Source organism: Theobroma cacao, chromosome 4 (assembly GCF_053813885.1).
Source record: "Theobroma cacao isolate CCN51 chromosome 4, ASM5381388v1, whole genome shotgun sequence".
Lineage (NCBI taxonomy): Eukaryota > Viridiplantae > Streptophyta > Magnoliopsida > Malvales > Malvaceae > Theobroma > Theobroma cacao.
The window spans coordinates 33,216,618-33,235,425 of record NC_142642.1 but is presented as its reverse complement, the minus strand read 5'-3'; the positions used below and the strand labels follow the sequence as shown (position 1 = coordinate 33,235,425).

Here is an 18,808-nt window from a genome sequence, read left to right as displayed (position 1 = left end):
ATTAAACTCCTGCGAGAGCCTTACTCTCATTTGGAGTCTGTAAAGAGAGCTCTGTTCCATCGTTACTTCATTTCAGAGATAATATACATCAGCCTCTAATGTGGATGAACAATCGTTTTCTTTTCTTGGACAGAGCCAAATTACTGAATGATATGGATGCAAGGAAAAATATTTTGAGACTGGGGATAGAAGAGCTTAATAATAGAGAATGTCAAGAACACAGGCTGTGACTTTAGTAAATCAACAGAAAAAACAGATCTGGCAGGCAACATTTAACATTATCCAAGTCCATGTAGGAATAGACTTATCAAACAGCATTTATTACTTCCATGCATGGAATGCTTCTTCTCATATCAAGGACTCTTCTATATATTACAGGAATCAAACTTGTGTCTATTTGCTATTAAATTCTACTCTTCTTTGCCTGTGCTGGAGCCACTTCAGTTTCTATGTCAGCGCTTGATCCTTCATGCTCCCTGCATGATCTTTTTCTGAATGACTCCATTGGATAGGAAGATTCAGTCATGCCCAAGGAAGGCAAATTGGAGCCTATCTCAGCAGCAGCTGCTTTGCTTGTTTCATCAGGGGAGGCAATTTCATTGTTAATGAAATTTGAATTCCTGAACTCATCAGCATCTTGCTGGTTTGTAATAGATTGATTTTGAACCCCATCATGGTTATTAGGAGCTTCTAGCGCTCCAAACAACTCATCAAGGTATATCCCGTCCCAGTATGAAGACTCAAAGTCAAACAAGTTCTGAATCATAGACAAGCAAATATTAGTTTTCATATGTTCATACCATCTATATGGTTAAATAATTTAAAAGTTTCTCACTATTTGACTTACATATGGTATAGGATGACTACTGAAATTATAAGACAAGTCCAAGCCCTCATTCTCTGCAATGACGTTATGTTGATTGCTTCTTTCTTCAGGGTACACCTGCAGATTCTGAGACATACACGAAGAAACAATAGGTTTTGATATGCTTATAATCATCTATATGAGCAATTGATTAATAAAATTTCCAACAAGTATTCTTACTTGAGGAATTGCATCTTCTGCAACATAGTTTTCGAAAGTAGATGGTATATTGGAGACTTCATAATCATTCACGTAATTGACAAAGTTCGCTCGATTGCATCTTTCTTCAGGGTTATCAACAGGGACTTGTTCACTAACGCTAGACTGATTTTGAATCCAATCGTAACCATTAGAGACTTCCATCTCTACTAATGGCTCGTCAAAGACTAGTTGGACCTGAAACATGGATAAGCATAAACTTATTTGTGAGTGTTCATCATCATTGACATGAAAAACTTGTATATAAGCTTTTGCAGAAGAAATCTAACCTCTGGAGTTGGAATATGATTTCCTAAGGAATTAGAAGGCAACTGTTGACTTGTTTCACCTTTGCTACTTGAAATGTTGGTTGACTCAGATTGTTTCATCAATTTACCAAGAAAAAATTCATTCTACACACAAATAAATGGGAAAAAAGAAGTGTACATTCATGTATACACAACAAAAAAGGTATAATAGAAGTGTTATCAAACTTTCAGGGAATAGAGCAGAACTCACACACCCAAGTTAATCTTTTTTAACCGTTGTGAATCATTTAGGCAGTGATCTCCAGTTCACTAATTGAGAAATTTTTTTATAATTAACAAAATTTTGCAGTTCATTAGGAAATGGAGCCAAAATTGTGCACCAAAGTGCTTGAAATAAATACCATATCAGGCTAGATAGCAGCAGAAAAGAACTTACTTGCAGGCTAGGATGAACATCAGTGAGTTCGTACTCATACAGTACCCAGGGGGTCTTTTTATGATAGCTATTTGTGGTCTTAACTTTGCTTCTGTTGTCATTTTTCTTATTAACTTCACTTATAAAAAAATACAAATGTCTCTTGATGCCAATCTGTTTGTTGGAATCCCTAGCCCTGACCTTAACAGGGTTGCCTGAGGGTTTCCACTTTCCCTCCTTGGTGGCTCTATTGATCGGCTTCCGCTTACCATTCACCTTGTTCATCATCTTCGGTTTAGATTTTGGATTCTTGTATGTCACAGGATAGAAGAAATACCACACCGAATCACTTGATATTTTCATGATAAGCCCTACGGAGATTAAAAACAGGCATGTGTGTACACGCACACGCGCACGCCAAATATTTTGTCAGCAAGCATCCCTAAACAAAATTCTAAAACATGAACTCGATACGTACCGGGTAAATCCCAAGGTTCCCACTTGCAAATATCGATCCCAAGATCAGTAATATCTTGGACAAAGTAACCACCGCCGGGCAATATTCTGTTTCGTAGATGTCCGATGAGCTCTTCATCGGATGGTCGGAATCCAAAACCCTTACTGGAATTGTTCATTTCATAGGATTTTCTAGCAGAAACAAGAGAATAGCAGCTAAAGCGAGCTTTGCTTTGATGGGTTAATGTTGCTTTCCTAGAAGAGGAGAGGAATGCACTGACTGAGAGGGAAGCGATGAGTGACGAATGAATGTATATATATATAAAATAATGAAGCAATGACTCCTTCGCTTTTGCGTTGTGGAAAATATTCTCCTTCGCTCTTGCGTTGTGGAAACTATTCTAGGTGGACCCCACGATTTGCTCTTGGCTCCTTCGTCTTGATTTCCAAGCTTGTGCGGCTTCTGTCCATTTTCTTTTGCTTTGGAAGGTCTATTAGCCTAGGTACTCTTATGTCTTTTGGTCCCTACAAAAAAATAAGATATAGATATGATTTTGATTATGTTTGAAATACTAGAATCTTCTATGACAGGTATCCTATTGGTTGATAGTATATATTATCTGAAATGATTTTTTATGTTATTTGGCTTCTTGATTCTTCTATGTCATGCATCAGTGTATTGGTGATGTATCAGAGGCAGTTAGAGGTGTTGCTGCCTTGCCATCCTTTCCTTCTTGTTTTTCTGCTAGTTGGTCTCCTTTTTTTGTTTCAATAAAGTTTGCAAACCAACTCTTTTCAACTTTAATGTAGCCTAACAGTTTAAAATGCTTATGTATCAAAAAAAAGAAACTGACTGTATACTATCACAATATGATGGCAGCAAAAAAGTTTCCAAGTATCCTGATAATTTCAAGAACCTTGTCCTTGTTGGTAAAAGCACACCATTGTATCAAAACTATAATCCCATTTTAAACTAGCTTTCTTGCAACTGGTCATGAGTACAGAACTCTCTTAACAGTAAACCAGACAATAGCTCCCATGACATGTTCGTTTTTCATAAGGTTTAAAAGTCAGGTTCAAAAGCCTTTACTTTCTCAATTCTTGGACAATTTCAATTGTTAGAATTAGTATTATTAAGCCTTTATTCAATCCTTGCATGATAACAGTTTCAATTGTTAGAATTAGTATTAACAAGTTAACATCATTCTATTTCCTTGCCGCCTCTTGGGATTGTTCTCTTCTCTACAGTTTCAGATTTCTGTAAGCCTTTTTCATGGGATTGGACCTCTAGGCACTGCCTTGAGAAGAAAGTTAAATGAATTTGAAGATAAACAATCATTGAGAAGATTAAAAGGTATACAACAGTATTATTCTTTCTCATTGCTAGGTACTGTGTATTCCTTGTCAATCTATCTTAACTTGCTGAGTAAGTGATGCCTGTTTATTAAATGGAGGGTGTCAAGCTTTCTGGCATTAAAACTGAAAAAATATGGAATCTGGAAACTAATGAATAATGCCTCTTCTATAATAATTGTAGAAAAGAATTTATAAAAAATGAATAATTGGAATCTAGGCAACCTCCGTTATAGTTCCTGTGGTTATCAAAGTGTCAAATAAAGGAATAAATACAAAAATGAAATGAAATTCTGTCACTCTTCATCTTCAAGGCCAGGAATGTATTCCAAACTCACATCGAAAATGACTGGACTACTTGGAGCGACCCGTGGCCTTCCTGGAGCTGAAGAGAGGCCCTTTGGGAATGCCAGCTAATTACAAACCAGCAAGAAGCATCAAACGAGGAATGTTAGATAAAAAGGCAGTGATTTGAATATACTTTGACATGAAATGGGAACCATTACTTGTAAGGGAGAGGGCAGTTTTCCTAAAAGGCTTGCGTGGAAAAAAAGTTATTCCGTGAGTCAGTAGATTAAACAAAAACAGAATACACATATATGCCAATTAATCCTCATTAATTCAATGCTGTAATATTTCATCTTCAGCATGCTGGAAGCTTTATCATCAACAGCCCAGTGTTTCGTCTTTCAAATAAATTTAACCCTACTCTATAAAATTGATTCTGCCTATTGTCTACCACAGGACACCAAACATCTGCAGTTTTTTCATCTCTGCTACTTGATAATTTCGGATGTACATATGATCTCATCTACTTCTGAACTCAATTAAGCAAATATCATGGATTAATTTAGCTCAACTACTTTCAAGGCAAAAAATGGTTCTGCTTGAATATTGGACAATATAAACTAGCTTACCGGTCCTGGAATATAAAGTCTGCGTTTCCCTCCTACTTTCATGGTCAGGATGCCCTCATCAAGTCCCTTGATCACCTGTTCTACTCGTTAGCTGAACAGTTAGTAATGCTGAGGACATCGCATGAACTTTACTAGATCCAAAAAGTATTTAGTATAAGAAAAATTCATTGAACTATTACACTTTACATTTTATTTATTTTCCAATCACATGAACCAGAATCTTTACAATCAGAATCAAAGATAAAACACTCCTAGAGCTTACCTGACCAGAGCCAACACGAAATATGTAGAGCTGACCTTTCTCCAGTGAACTACAGAATCATTGGCGAGAAAGGGGTGCAGGGGGGGGTTCAAGTATCAGAATTCTGCATATGCTTCACATGCTCTATCATACCTTACCAAGTTGGAAACATTTTACAAAATTAATATGCTTACCTGTCAAATATTTGTCCAGAAGGAACCATGGCAATATAATTAGCAGCCACCTGAGAAAAAGATGATGCCAAAGTCACAAGAGACAGCTCATAATTCATGAGTAAGTACATACTAGAATGTTGGTATAAATGCTAAACCAAATAATGTATATTGAAATAATCAAAATAAACCTTTATGATTAGAAAAATAAAATGGAACAATTTTCTTCCTTGTCACTAATTTATGACATACTTATGACTCTTGAATATACCATACAATCAATTCTTCATGTAAGACTAAGCAAATGGCCAGGTTCCACTCAGACTTGAATCTATTTTGGAAAGGCCAAAGTTAATGTCTTTAGCTTAGTCAGATGAGCTTACCAGCCATACATATAGATAAAAAAATCATATGAATTAAGTCATTTACCAAAAATGTTCTCGTATCAATTTAATTAGGAGTAAAATGAGGAGGGAAAACCAAAGAAGAAAAGATGGGGAAGAAGGTTGACAAAAGAGAGTACAGCGGAACCTGTCATTAACAAATAGTTTAAACTTTGATAGACAAGGAATAAGAAAAGGCAACCCATCTAAAGGATTTAATAGTTGAAATTAGGATGTATGAAAAGGATGGACAACTGAAAAGACTCATTACCATTTACCAGGAAAGGCAGTGGTTATAACAAGTGCCTGTGATGGATTGCTAGCCAACCACTTATCAGGGTGAATAAAATCTTTTCTAAAAGATTTTCTTACTAAATAGCAGGCTTAGTTAGCACTGATGGACCTAAGGTAATGTTTATTAGACATGGATTTCTCAAATTGACCGCAAGTCAAGTTCAATTTTGAAATTTGAGCAACACTGTGATAAGGGAATCCTCTGACTAGAAGCCTTGAACAGGTTATATGTGGGACAAATCCGATTCTTCAGGTAGCAGGTAGAAAAAGCCAAATTGCAGAACAAGAACAATAGACATACCTGAAAACCAACCGGAGGGGTGGGGCCTCCACCAACTTTAATGTCCTTGTATTGCAAACCGGATTCTGTAGTTACCATAGGTACCTTCATCAACCAGAAGCATTAACACATTAGATACCAGCTGCCCTCCGTGGAAATTAATTATCAAGTTTTAAGCAAAACTCCTCTCAGTTGAATTATGATCTGCTAGTTTAAGCCATGTACAAATATTAAAGTTACAACATTACCAATTTATCATCACCACAGATTTTTCTTTTGCCTTCATTTGTAATTAGTTAATGTTCAATGTTGACTATGTATAAATTAGCCCTATACTCTGTAATCATCAAACATGACAATAAAAAATTTCATAGCATCAACTGCAATCCCTAGGTAAACTTTGTTGGATATGTAGCAAGGTTAAATTTCTCAATTAAAACACCACTAATGTCTCAGAGATGCAAGGAAAAAGTCATACTTTTGATATAGTTAAATGAGTCAACTAGATGCCTAAGGATAGAGGAAAAAAATTGAAGATAAGGGGGCTATGTAATCTCACCATACATTTTCAAGCTCTTTTTCACAGGCATCATCGCATAGTTTAGGCTTTTCTTCTGGGGGCAAGCCTGCACCATTGGCATCTGCTGAGTTCATTAAGAAGCTTGGAACTCCGAAAAGCAATCCCATCACATCCCTTCGTGTAGCTAAATTCAGTCCATTGCTGTGTTTTCTGGTCTTAGAACTTGAGCACCTGACAAATAGGCCTTGAGCCCCGCCATTTGAAATGACCACATGATTGGCAGACAGACTCTTCCCAGATGCAGAACCTAACACAGTGCATTCAATGTAAAATTCAAAAGCTAAACCACAGACATAAAGTTGTAGGCTTTGTATCAAAGTAACAATATAACAATCAAATATACCCAAAGAAAGAAAAAGAATATAACAACAAAAAACAGAACAGAAAGAAGGAGTTACATAGTGCTAAACCCAACTCGTACAGCTGTGCCATTAATTGGGTTTATTTATTGTGTAAGAGTTGATATAAGACTGATATATAACATTAAAGGGGAACCCAGAAATAAAATAAGCATAAAAATGAAAATGCCATTCTCATTTCCATGCTAAGTTCATAGTATGCAGGAATACATTATACATGGGTAGAATTTAGTAGGTATTTTTGAAATTTGTAACACATAATGGAAGAACAAATGTAGTTAGTGGAAAGTAAGTAAGAAGAAGGTAAAAAAGAAAGAAAGGTATGGTCTTACCAAGGGGTAGCAGCCAAGATGAAGGAGAAGAAGCCATGCTTTGTTTCTGTGTTTTACAGAGAGAAAGTGAAGTGAGGATTTTTGTTGACGGTTATCAGTGGATAACGAAATCTTTCCTGCTGACTTGGCCTCCCTGTCCATACATATATTTTACTCTACCCAACATGCAACCATTAATTGTTTCATTGTCTCTAAAACTAACCCTGACTGTTGAAATTTATTACAAAAATGCCATGGACACTTATTTCCTCAAGTGCAGAGCGGTGCGGAGTGGTCATCTGGATACAATACGGTACGGCAGTTCAGTTCCTTTCAGCAGTTTAGATGTGCTTCCACCATATCGACTGTCGCAGGAACATCATCAAACAAATCCCCAGGTTTCTTTTTCTCTCTCAACTTTTTTTTTCCTTTGTCTCTTATTTATGTTTTTGCTAAAATTTTAGGAGCAATGAAAATTAAAAGAAACCCAAAAAAAAAAAAAGAAGAGAAAAGATTAAAATTTTTTTTCCTGATATTGTTGTGCTGTCTGCATTTACTGTTTTAGAGGGTCAAATTTGCAGAGCATGTCCAACATAGTACTTTTTGAGGATATTTTTGTGGTTGATAAACTTGACCCAGATGGTAAAAAATTCGATAAAGGTACTTCTTTTTCTTTTTGGGTAATTCTTCTTTCTCTGGTTTACCCCGTTGAATATTGTTTCTTGTGTTTCTTTTGTTGCTTTAGAATGTGGAAGGTGGAAATTGATTTTGTTTTTCTTCTGCATGATAAGAGAGTTTAAGGACGAAAGATAACATTAAGTTGAAACCATTATCTGATAGGAATGTTAGATTTATTGTTGCAAGAACAAGTTTTCTCCTGCTAAAAACTCCTTTCACTAGATGTTAGTTCCATTTTGATTGAGATATTAGCTTTGGATGGCATTAAACCTTGCCCAATTCAATTACTTGTTTAATGCTTAATCTCCTTCCTTCCTCTCTCTCTCTCTCTCAAACAAGCTCAATTTTTGTGGTTCCTAAAACTTATTTTTATCTGGAAAAACACATATACGCTTGGACTTTATAGTTTTAAATCAAATATATTTAGAAAATAACTACTTCATGAATCATTCTTAAAATGACATAAAGAACATGAATCATTCTGAGTCTGCCACTCTTCAGCCTCCCTCCCTTTCTTTAAATTTGTAAAGAAAAGCATGCTTTTGCATATACTCAGTTAGCAGCAAGGTCTGAATTTAGGATTGTTTATGGGCCAACTACCTATATCTTGGCTTAACAAGAAAAACCTGCATATATCTCGAACCAAGTCTAAGTGGCATTACTAATGAAGCAACTATTTGACACTTTCAAAACATAGAAAGTTGTAAAAAACAGAGTAAGGAGGAGCCATTGCATTCTATTTCTTTTGCTTGCAAAACACTTCTAATTAATGCAATTTTTAGGGAAGGAAAAGTTTATGTATTTATCTTTGAATACTTCTCAAAGCTATTTCATTTCATGTAATACCTACCATTTGAGCTCCTATACTTAGGAATAGAAGTGCAAATGAATGTTTAGCTATGGCAGCTATAATGTAGTTTAATATGGCAAATTGATTATTTGCTATACTTTACTCTGAGTATGTTTACACTGTTCTTGGTTATAATGGATATTACCAATCAAATTTTGACATATTTTAAATAAGTGCTTTGATAGGCTTTGCCATTTATATTCTTCTATTTCTATATTTATGCAATTACTTGTATTGAAGCACGGAGCCGGAACTGCGACATGTTCATGCACCTAGATGTGAATGCAAAGATATATCCTATATGCATGTTGGTGACAAATTCACAATGGCGTTGGCTCATACACTGAAATTAGATGGTACACCTCACGGGCTATTATGCTCTGGTAGTCTTCTTACACTTGTAGTTGTATGTTTAACATTTCTTTGTTAATTTCTTTGCTGCAAGAAACTACTTTGTTGTTGTGAATGAAATGTGCATTTAGATCTTCTTAATTCTTATCTTGGGGGTTTGATTTGGATGGTAGCAGTCATTGTTCCACTCTTGACTTTTTGGGGTTGCTAATGGAAACCATGCTTCAGTTTTCAATTGGTTCAGTTGGATATCTTGTGTGCTAACATTTGAATCTAATTCGTAGATGCAATATTTAGATAGTTGAGCATTCTGCTTGTCATGAAAGCTTTTCAGAAAGTAGATAAACACATATCCAATCAGACGTATATATTTAGCTTTATGCATTTCTGTTTTCAAATCTCTGATTTAGTTTCTTATGGCTCTTTTCACACAATCTTATTATAGATTTTGAAATAAATTAAATAATAGAAATGAGCATAATTTGAGTTCTTGTCGAGGCATATTAACTGCTTTTCTTCTTCTTTGTGTGTGTGTTGGGCTCCTGGGGAGGGCATGTTGGAAAGAGAAGCATCTATGAAAGCATACAGCTTGAAATTAAGATTTCTACTGAAAGCCTCGCCCTCTCAACCACCATGGTTTACCCCAAGTGGCTACTGTGAACTTAATACCATTGGATGCATGCAGCAGTGGTTTGCAATCATAGGTTAATTAGTTAACAATAGTGTCTTGTTAGTCTCAAGTTACAAAAGAAGTTAAATTGTTCGCATGAGTTGCCACATAATTACATGTCATTTCAATCTGTCTTGAGAGTTTCAAAAAGAAATTCTCTTCCTTCCAAGTTCCTTATCTTCTCCTCCCTCTCCCTAATCTGTTTTCTATTAGAACTGATCTTTAAATGGCAAGTGATAGACCAAAATTTGCCCCTGAAAGGAGGTGCAGAATATCAATCTTTCCTATCATCTTCTTTATCCAGAGACTCTGACATAGGCTAGTTTTTTCTTTGCTGTGCTTCTCTGTCTGAGAAAATCGTTGCTGCTTAGAAAGGTTCCCTGTTCCTTTGTCCTCTTTGCGTGCATAATTAATGTACCATATTCTATTATTTGATAAATAGCTCAATAAAACTGCTCAATAAGAGAAAGAACAAAGAGAGAGATCATTTGTTGTCATTTTGGACTATATAATTGGTTTTGCAAGTAACCACAATTATATTACCTCTGAGTACTTTTCATTTGTGGGACCTAGAAATGAAACCCTTAGCTTAGTTGAGACAAATTTAACTACATGGCACTTTTTGTTTTTTATAAAAGAAGTGGAGCATAGAACACCAAATTTTGGGTCTTTATTGATCTTTTTTCTATGTGTGATCTTTTATGTTGATCTTTTTGGTTGTATTTTTTGGAATTGAGTTAGAGCCATGCACTGCTAAAATCATAATGTTGCTTGATTGTGCTTGATTTTTACTCGGGATTTTTTCCTGATAGAATCTGGGTTTATAGTGAGAAGTGGCAGAACCGTGAAAAGGAAGAAGGAAAGGATAAAAAGATGATGAGGTGAAGAAAGGCAGACTGTGTAGCTATTAACAGTGGCAGGAGACGTGCTGAGAATGGGTTTATGGATTGAGAAAGAATCAGATAGAGAGAGAGTATAACTTGGGAGACAAATATAGTTGTGTGTTTGTCTGTGAGAGAGGGAAAATTTTTTGACTTTGTAATCTGACACCTGGTAATTATGTGCCTTGTATCTCAGAGAAGGCATGGACGTTTTAATGTTTGTAGCACCTGGGGAAAGGAGACTAGTAGAATTTCTTGATCATCAACTAATTAAACCTCCATACCATGATCATTACAATTAGAAATTCTGGGATGTTCTAGTTAGGAGGTAACCTCTTTGGATAAAATGTGTATTTGTGTGTGTATATATACATATAGTTTGTTTATGTGTGTTAGCTTAAACATGTTACATATACCATATGTTCTTTTGGCATATGCCTAATACAGTGTACTTGTATTCCAGGGTGGGAGGAAGTCTCTTGCAGATAAGTACGAGTACATCATGCGTGGCAAGCTATACAAGATCTCCGCTGATGGTTCAGGGAAATCGCTTAAAGCGTATGTCATAGTACCCAACTTGGCCATTTATCTGTTGTATTCCACAAGTGTCTCCTGTCTGATGTCTTTGGGCTTGGGTAGTCTTACTTGATCTCAGAATTAACATATGCTCTTATGTTTCCAGGGAGATGATTGTTTCGTCTGGTGGGCTTCTGATGATGCTCAGGGGAGAAGCTTCTCATGTCTCCCAGTTTGAACTTGACCAGAGGCTGTTTCTCCTCATGAGGAAGCTGTGAAGCTTTATTATGATTCCTCACATAGCTCTTAATTAGCGCTAAAATTATTGGCTTGCTTCTATTTATGATGTTATGGACTATGCTTGGATCAAACAGTGTCTTCAAAATTTTGATTAAAGCAACCTATAAATAGCAATTCACAGCAAAGGGTAAAATTAAAAGAAAGGAAACTTGTGGGAAAAAGGATACCAAAAAGATTCCAAATAATATTCTTCCTAGCATATCATCAGGGAAGGAAACAAGGTAGGTAATAAGTATATTCTTCTTGGCATCATCCAAGTGTCAAATACTTTTGAGGTACTGAACTCTTTGATCTTCCATCTTTAACCCAAATGCTTATTTAATCTATTAATACTTCATTTAATTAAATGTAATTGCTCTAACATCCCATTGAGATATCACCTAAACCCTAAACCCTAAATGCAACTGATAAATATCACCTAAAGATAAAATCATATTTGAAAAAACTGGAGATAACCCACTCAATTAAAATAAAGATAATGACAAATAATTCCAAAAAAATAGGCTCATAACATATAATAATTACTAGTATTTTCTTGTGTAAAAACTGATTAAAAAATATTTTAATTGGCTGATAATAAAAAAGTGGGTTCGAGGCTTTCCAAAGGGTACTTCAGGTTCAGGCATGTTAGGTAAGATGATCACGTGCTGATGCACAAGCCCATGGGTTTGCTATGCTTTGTCTCAACGCCATTAGATTCTATAAAGTCAAACCTGAATGGTTCACGCCTAACGCCGTCACCTTCTTGCCATTCGTCAGGTTTTAGGATTCACTTTTCAGCGTTCACTATTTCACCTATCGTCGCTGGTTTTTCGATTTTTCATTTATAAATAGTGAACCCTCCGTCTGTTGTAACCAAAAACTAAAAAAAGGGCAACATTTGTTAACAATGAGGAGTTCAGGACAGGTGTCGTGGAGGTTGGAGGATCACCCTAAGCTTCCAAAGGGTAAGACCGTGGCCGTTGTTGTTCTCGATGGCTGGGGCGAGAACAAGCCCGATGAATTCAATTGCATCCATGTTGCCCAAACTCCCACCATGGACTCCCTCAAACAGGTTTATTTCTTACTATCAGTGTTTGTTTTTGAATCTCAATGTAAAAAATTGTTATCTGCTGTGGGTAATCATTAAGTTAACAATTGATACCATCTCTATTGCTATTATTTGGCATGGATCCCATTTTCTCTATGCAAATGAGGCTTACATCTTGGGTTTTTTTTTTTTCTTCTTTTGAAAGTTTGGTTTTAGTTTTAGGCTTTTACTGATTAGATCTATATATTGTTAGTTGAATCTATTGTTGTCATTCTTACATTATCTCTGAACTTAAGAAAAAGATTGGGAAGTTTTTAACATTTGGGTATCTCGTCTGATGTTAAAGTGTTGTATCTTTAGCTCAAATGGCTGGGCTCAGACCTACCCTTCTCTATAAAAAAAAAAAAGAATTTTTAAGGTATTTAAAAAATAAATAATGATACTTTTATGTAATCTGACTTTATAATTTGAAAGATGTTTGCTTAATGAGATGGTGTGATTTGTTTGACTGATAGTACAGTGCATCGAACTATTGATATATTTATACATACATACAAATATATATATATTATTTATTGGGCTTCATAATTTACATGTTTGGTGTATAGTTTATATCAGCTTTATTCCACCAATTAGGATGGGGGGTAAAGTTAAAAAAAAAAAAGCAATTTATGTTACTTTAAACTAAAGGAATCATAAATAATTTCCATTTTGGGACCTTGTTACATTCTTTTGGTTCATAAAAGGATTCCTTATGTGATTATGTAATGATACTTAATTTGAGTGGAATTGGTCTTCTTGATAGGGTGCGCCAGAAAAATGGAGATTAATCAGAGCTCATGGAACTGCTGTAGGGCTTCCAACAGAGGATGACATGGGAAACAGTGAAGTTGGTCACAATGCTCTTGGTGCAGGGCGCATTTATGCCCAAGGGTAAGATTTTAAGGGAACTTGTTGTTTGTGAATGTGATCGATATTTTGACAATTTAATTTAAAGTAGGCTTTGTTTTACCTTCTTATTTCATATTTTGCATGTGTTTTGCTTTGTGTGCCCCCGCCCACCCTCCCTTTCTTGCCTTCCATGATGGACTTGTTGGCAAATTACTGTGCAGCCAGTGTTTTAACCTATTAATTCATTTGTAACTGTAGGGCTAAGCTTGTTGATCTTGCTCTTGCCTCTGGGAAAATCTATGAGGGAGAAGGATTTAAGTATATAAGCGAATCTTTTGAAAAGGGAACTCTGCACCTGATTGGATTACTTAGTGATGGTGGTGTCCACTCCCGACTTGATCAATTGCAGGTAATAGTTTGTTGATTCAGGACAGGCTCCTAGCTTTTCATGGTTTGACTCTAATGATAATTATTTTCCATTTTGTAAGGTCATATATTTACTTATCTTTTTCTGCAGTTGTTGCTGAAGGGAGCTAGTGATCATGGTGCTAAAAGAATTCGTGTTCATGTTCTCACTGATGGTCGTGATGTTTTGGATGGTTCAAGTATAGGCTTTGTGGAGACTCTTGAGAATGACCTTGCAAAATTACGTGAGAAAGGAGTTGATGCCCAGATTGCATCTGGTGGAGGCCGCATGTATGTCACAATGGATCGTTATGAGGTGAGAAATAATTGTCAGAGTCCTAAAAGCATGTAGACCAGTTAATGTGACTCTATTGTTTTGCATTAACCATTTGCAGTGGTTCTGTTATTTTCTTTTTTCTTTTTTTTTCAAAGATCTGAAAGAAAGAGGAATTTTGATTATTGTTTAATCAGTCTTTGTTTTTCTTTTGTTAGCTTTTTTTATTCCTCTATTTTTTTTTTGATTGATTTTCTTCCTCTGTTGTTGCTATTGATTTTATGTAAAAGTAAGAACCATTGAATGATTCCTATAACAGCTGTGATAAGGAAGCCATCTCATGAATGATTTTGGCAAAAAAGCATCCTGGTGTGCAAATTTTGTTGGCCCCTTGGCTTGAGACATAGTAGAACCACTTATCTGTGTATCAGAGTGGATTACTGTTCAGACAAGGCACAGAAGTACCTGATGAATCACTCCTAAGGAAAAGATTCTAGCTTGGCCAAATGGTTGGATCATGAATAAAATGTTTTGTCTTTATTTGAATGCATCAAGCAGCTCATTTTTTGTGAATGAATCTTTTGTAGAATGACTGGAATGTTGTCAAACGAGGATGGGATGCTCAGGTTCTTGGTGAAGCCCCTCACAAGTTTACAAATGCTGTTGAAGCTGTGAAGAAATTGAGGGAAAATGCTAATGACCAGTACTTGCCTCCCTTTGTCATTGTTGATGAGAACAAGAAGGCTGTGGGCCCGATAGTAGATGGTGATGCTGTTGTTACTTTTAACTTCCGAGCAGATCGTATGGTTATGCTTGCCAAGGCACTTGAATATGAAGATTTTGATAAATTTGATCGTGTAAGATTCCCTAAAATTCGTTATGCTGGAATGCTTCAGTATGATGGCGAGTTGAAGCTTCCAAGCTGCTACCTTGTTTCTCCACCTGAGATTGAAAGAACATCCGGTGAATATTTGGTGCATAATGGTATCCGTACTTTTGCCTGCAGGTGTGTTTAGCTCAAGTTATTATAATCCATATCTGTGATGTGCCTTGGTTTAAAGAACAAAGTGTTCAAAGGAAATGAGTTTTTCCTTTGATTGATCGCGCGAGGGGGAATATGATTTGACCAGTGGCCCATAGGACTACATATTCTATCATAGCTTGTTATCAAGCTTCTTTCATGTTACATGTTACCTCTGTTTTTACTTTGTAGTTTGGAAATTCCAAGCCTATATACTTATCTCTCAATGTCAAAGTTATTCCAGGCCTCTAGCTGTGATCACCAGGAGAAGGGAAGGTTCATAAGATTTGTCTTCTACCATTTGTCTGTTGTAGTGGTCAAAGAGTTAAATGACTAATTTTATCTTGGAATTATCCTTTTAGTGAACTGTGAATTATAAATTGTTATGTCTGATTATTTTCTTGCTTTGCTGTATGTTAATTCTCCCCTTCCTGGATCAACAGTGAGACTGTCAAATTTGGTCATGTCACTTTCTTCTGGAATGGAAATCGCTCTGGCTATTTCAAACCTGAAATGGAAGAATATGTGGAAATTCCAAGTGATATTGGCATTACTTTCAATGTTCAGCCAAAGATGAAGGCATTGGAGATAGGTGAAAAGGCTAGGGATGCAATTCTGAGCGGCAAATTTGACCAGGTGATCAATGGACTAATACTAAAAAGGCATTCAAATTGGTAAAGATGCTGATTTTCCCTTTTATTATTGGTTTAGGTACGTGTGAACATACCAAATAGTGACATGGTGGGCCATACAGGAGATATCCAGGCCACAGTTGTGGCATGCAAGGCTGCTGATGAAGCTGTCAAGGTATGATGGCTCTAGCTCATTCTTTAATTGTTAGTTGGACTTCCTAATGATTTTACGACATTTTAATGATTTATAATCAGTTATCATTTTGCTAGTAATAAAAAGTATAATTACAAAGATATAATAAATGTAGATGTGTAGGGGAAAATGATGTTAAATGGGTCATCCCTGTTGGGCTCCTCTCCAGTTCACTAGTTGAAGCATGGACTGGCACTGTCCAGTCTACAGTCTGTGTAAGGCACTGGAGAGGGGCCAAACTCAACCTTTATATGATGTTAATCAGAAACCAGTTTTTCTTTTGCTATTTGTTTCACATATCATTGGGTGTATCACTCGGTTTTGAATTCACACCCAAGTTTTTTTATGGTTAAGTTGTATTGGTATATCCAATTTTAGACTGAATCATAGCAAGTTTTGTAGAATACCCATTTTTGACATTCACACCCAAGTTTTTTTATAGTTAAGTTGTATTGGTATATCCAATTTTAGACTGAAGCATAGAAACAGTCTTGTAGAAGAGCTTTCCGTATTTGATTATATGGTTGGGCTGCAGATGATCCTTGATGCCATAGAGCAAGTTGGTGGAATATATGTTGTGACGGCAGACCATGGCAATGCTGAGGACATGGTGAAAAGGAGTAAGTCTGGCCAACCTCTTTATGACAAGAATGGCAACCTCCAGATACTCACCTCCCACACTTGTCAACCTGTAAGTTTCTAAAATCTATGTTGGAAAAAAAAAAAAGAGGAAAAGATCCTGGATGTGAATTTAGTTTTATCTAATATATATGTTGGGGCGGCTTGAGGCGAATTTGCATATTACATTCTATCTATCCTTTTTGGCACAGAAGAAAGAGAAGGGCACATTTATCAAAACCTCTTATTTCTTCAGTCAGAATCATTTTTTTGGTTTCTCTTGAGTGGGTGAAAAGTTTTACTTCTCAATTTCTGATTCATAGTTTGGATTGTCTGATCAGGTACCTATTGCAATTGGAGGTCCAGGAGTGGCACCTGGTGTTAGATTCCGCAAGGATGTTCCTGATGGTGGACTTGCCAATGTGGCTGCAACCGTCATGAATCTCCATGGTTTGGTAGCTCCTAATGACTATGAGCCAACACTCATTGAAGTAGTTGACAACTAGGGTAGCATGAGAACATGCCCTAGATTATGTATTGCGCTATTTTGCACTAAGGCGAATGCCGAATCAAACAATTTAGAATAAGTATTATTTGGTTGAGGCAAAAATTTTAAATGGTGTATTTTGGATGCCATTTGTGGTTGAGTTATAATTCCGAATTGTGTACGGAAAATTAATTTTGGGCTTCAATGCCTCTAAATTTTACCTCATAATTATCTCTCACTCGTTCTTGTTTCTTCTGCACTGTTGTTTCTTATAAATGGTTAGTTTTAGGATTGATTTCCTTTCATATATTTATTATAATGTTGTTGTATTGCTTTCCCAGTGAAATTTGATTTGGTCATGAGGAGAAAGGAGTGATTGTGGAGACAAGGAGAAGGGTGTGAGCAGTGCAACCGATTTGGGTGTTGGCAGTGGAGTTTGAACTCTTGTATGGGCCAAGCCTACAAAACTTCTCACTTTCGATAGAACTCTGTTTCCTCTTTAACATCATTGGGTTTTCCTCTCTCTAAATCGTGGCATATAATATTCACTACTCAAGTTGAGCATATTCCAAATGTCAAGCTGTGCAAATTATACCATGTGTATCACGTTAAAGCTAGTTTATAATACAAGATCATGTATAAGCATATCAACTTATAACAAAGTCAAGTTCCACATTATTTTGAATTCCAAATGTGGGCTAAGTTTATAATATATATTCTAGGGTTCCTTAGGTATAAAATATTCTAGGATTCTTTTTTTGAAAAAAATATAAGGTAAAATAAAAAACAATCATGGGATTTGACAAAATATACAGTTACCATAATTAGTTTAAAAAAAATTCTTACTTAAAAAAAATAATAAGATTAATTATCAAGTTAAGTTTACATGAAAAAACAAGTGTACTCTTTATTATTTTTTTTAATTTCATATTTTATTTCCTTTTTGGTTTGTATAGCAATACTGTAGCTCCAAAATATTTCCTATATAAAATATATATGATATTAGACAATATATGGCTCCACAACATGTCCTCACTTTTTGGCCTATCAACACTTGTATGCCGAGGGATGCTGTCTCGTTTTTCAAAGTTTGAAATTCTCAGCAAAGTGCAGAATGTCCTTCACTATCATTGGGTCCATTTGATTATTTAGAAATGATATGATATTTGATGGAAAAATGTGGGATCTGATTAAAGTGAAAGAAATTGTCAAAATAAGATTGACAAGATGGGTTAAATCTAAATGGCCGAGTGACATCGCCGCAATTACCGAAATTGCAAATGATCCATCTACTGCTTCGGCCCCTACCTTAAGAAGGCTGACCAAGAGCAAGGTCACTTGGGAGTGTCCGGCTGCGGTTTGGTTCAAGTTCAACCCCAATGGGGCGGTAGAGGATGTCCAGGACATCTCGGAATTGGAGGGGTGTTACGTGATGACAAAGGGGCCGTCAAAATGGTCTTCTCTAAGAAAGCAGGTTGGGGAGATGCTAACCTGGCGGAAGCTCTTGCAGTTGGGGAGGCCATGATCCTGTTTGCTACATCCTCCTGGGCGAACTCCACTGGCATCATTATTGAATCGGACTCAATGAATGTGGTCTCCTGGGCGTCACTTCCTGAGAAATCCCCTTGGAGTCTAAGACAACTCTTCCTCCAGATTGCTCTTCTCAAAGGCAGAGTTGCGGGTTGGCAGATTAGGCATATTCTGAGGTCTGGTAACGAGGCAGCAGACAGCCTCGCTAAACCAGGGATTGATAGATCTCATGATCTTCTTCGCATCTGCCCCTAGCAGTTTGAGTGTTTGTACGACTGCGCTTTGGATATATATGCTGTTTTCTTTGACTGCTGAGTTGAAGTTGCAGGTTTGCTCAGAGCAGAGACAGCTTTTTGATCAATCTCACTCAAGATAAGACAGCCACCA

General features: G+C 36.3%; 3 protein-coding genes and 1 pseudogene across 5 annotated transcripts; 2 read left to right on the top strand and 2 right to left on the bottom strand.

The window, feature by feature from the left end:
* Nucleotides 1-304: 304 nt before the first annotated feature.
* LOC18602407 (uncharacterized) lies at nt 305-2,667 on the bottom strand. Its single transcript, XM_007033765.3, has 6 exons — nt 2,226-2,667; nt 1,769-2,118; nt 1,354-1,476; nt 1,046-1,261; nt 848-952; nt 305-757 (listed from the first exon to the last, which is right to left on the bottom strand). Exons 1-6 carry the CDS (start codon nt 2,380-2,382, stop codon nt 404-406), a joined length of 1,305 nt encoding a protein of 434 aa, XP_007033827.2. The 5' UTR covers nt 2,383-2,667; the 3' UTR covers nt 305-403.
* A 1,040-nt stretch (nt 2,668-3,707) lies between these two features.
* LOC18602406 (FKBP-like peptidyl-prolyl cis-trans isomerase family protein) lies at nt 3,708-7,245 on the bottom strand. Of its 2 annotated transcripts, none has more exons than XM_007033762.3 (7): nt 7,116-7,245; nt 6,409-6,671; nt 5,866-5,949; nt 4,909-4,958; nt 4,736-4,784; nt 4,474-4,548; nt 3,708-3,969 (listed from the first exon to the last, which is right to left on the bottom strand). In XM_007033762.3, exons 1-7 carry the CDS (start codon nt 7,150-7,152, stop codon nt 3,853-3,855), a joined length of 675 nt encoding a protein of 224 aa, XP_007033824.2. In that variant the 5' UTR covers nt 7,153-7,245; the 3' UTR covers nt 3,708-3,852. The 2 variants fall into 2 exon arrangements, with proteins under 2 accessions (XP_007033824.2, XP_017974245.1); XM_018118756.2 differs by lacking the exon at nt 3,708-3,969 and adding an exon at nt 3,976-4,373.
* A 67-nt stretch (nt 7,246-7,312) lies between these two features.
* Nucleotides 7,313-11,465, top strand: LOC18602405 (DNA-directed RNA polymerases II, IV and V subunit 8B-like; annotated as a pseudogene). The gene is made up of 5 exons (XR_016025814.1): nt 7,313-7,492; nt 7,676-7,754; nt 8,863-9,005; nt 10,988-11,082; nt 11,207-11,465. The product of XR_016025814.1 is annotated as a DNA-directed RNA polymerases II, IV and V subunit 8B-like (transcript).
* A 591-nt stretch (nt 11,466-12,056) lies between these two features.
* Nucleotides 12,057-17,129, top strand: LOC18602404 (2,3-bisphosphoglycerate-independent phosphoglycerate mutase). The gene is made up of 9 exons (XM_007033758.3): nt 12,057-12,394; nt 13,176-13,303; nt 13,520-13,670; nt 13,779-13,982; nt 14,528-14,946; nt 15,405-15,597; nt 15,673-15,768; nt 16,322-16,477; nt 16,746-17,129. Exons 1-9 carry the CDS (start codon nt 12,230-12,232, stop codon nt 16,908-16,910), a joined length of 1,677 nt encoding a protein of 558 aa, XP_007033820.1. The 5' UTR covers nt 12,057-12,229; the 3' UTR covers nt 16,911-17,129.
* Nucleotides 17,130-18,808: the final 1,679 nt, after the last annotated feature.

Coding starts and splice junctions, on each gene's coding strand:
- LOC18602407 (XM_007033765.3), bottom strand. CDS start 2,382: ATGAACAATTCCAGTAAGGGTTTTGGATTCCGACCATCCGATGAAGAG. Junction 2,119..2,225: donor GGAACCTTGGGATTTACCCG/GTACGTATCGAG, acceptor TAATCTCCGTAG/GGCTTATCATGAAAATATCA. Junction 1,477..1,768: donor ATGTTCATCCTAGCCTGCAA/GTAAGTTCTTTT, acceptor ATTTGTGTGTAG/AATGAATTTTTTCTTGGTAA.
- LOC18602406 (XM_007033762.3), bottom strand. CDS start 7,152: ATGGCTTCTTCTCCTTCATCTTGGCTGCTACCCCTTG. Junction 5,950..6,408: donor GTGAAAAAGAGCTTGAAAAT/GTATGGTGAGAT, acceptor TGGTTGATGAAG/GTACCTATGGTAACTACAGA. Junction 4,549..4,735: donor TTCGTGTTGGCTCTGGTCAG/GTAAGCTCTAGG, acceptor CGAGTAGAACAG/GTGATCAAGGGACTTGATGA.
- LOC18602404 (XM_007033758.3), top strand. CDS start 12,230: ATGAGGAGTTCAGGACAGGTGTCGTGGAGGTTGGAGGATCACCCTAAG. Junction 13,671..13,778: donor CCCGACTTGATCAATTGCAG/GTAATAGTTTGT, acceptor CTTTTTCTGCAG/TTGTTGCTGAAGGGAGCTAG. Junction 13,983..14,527: donor TCACAATGGATCGTTATGAG/GTGAGAAATAAT, acceptor AATCTTTTGTAG/AATGACTGGAATGTTGTCAA.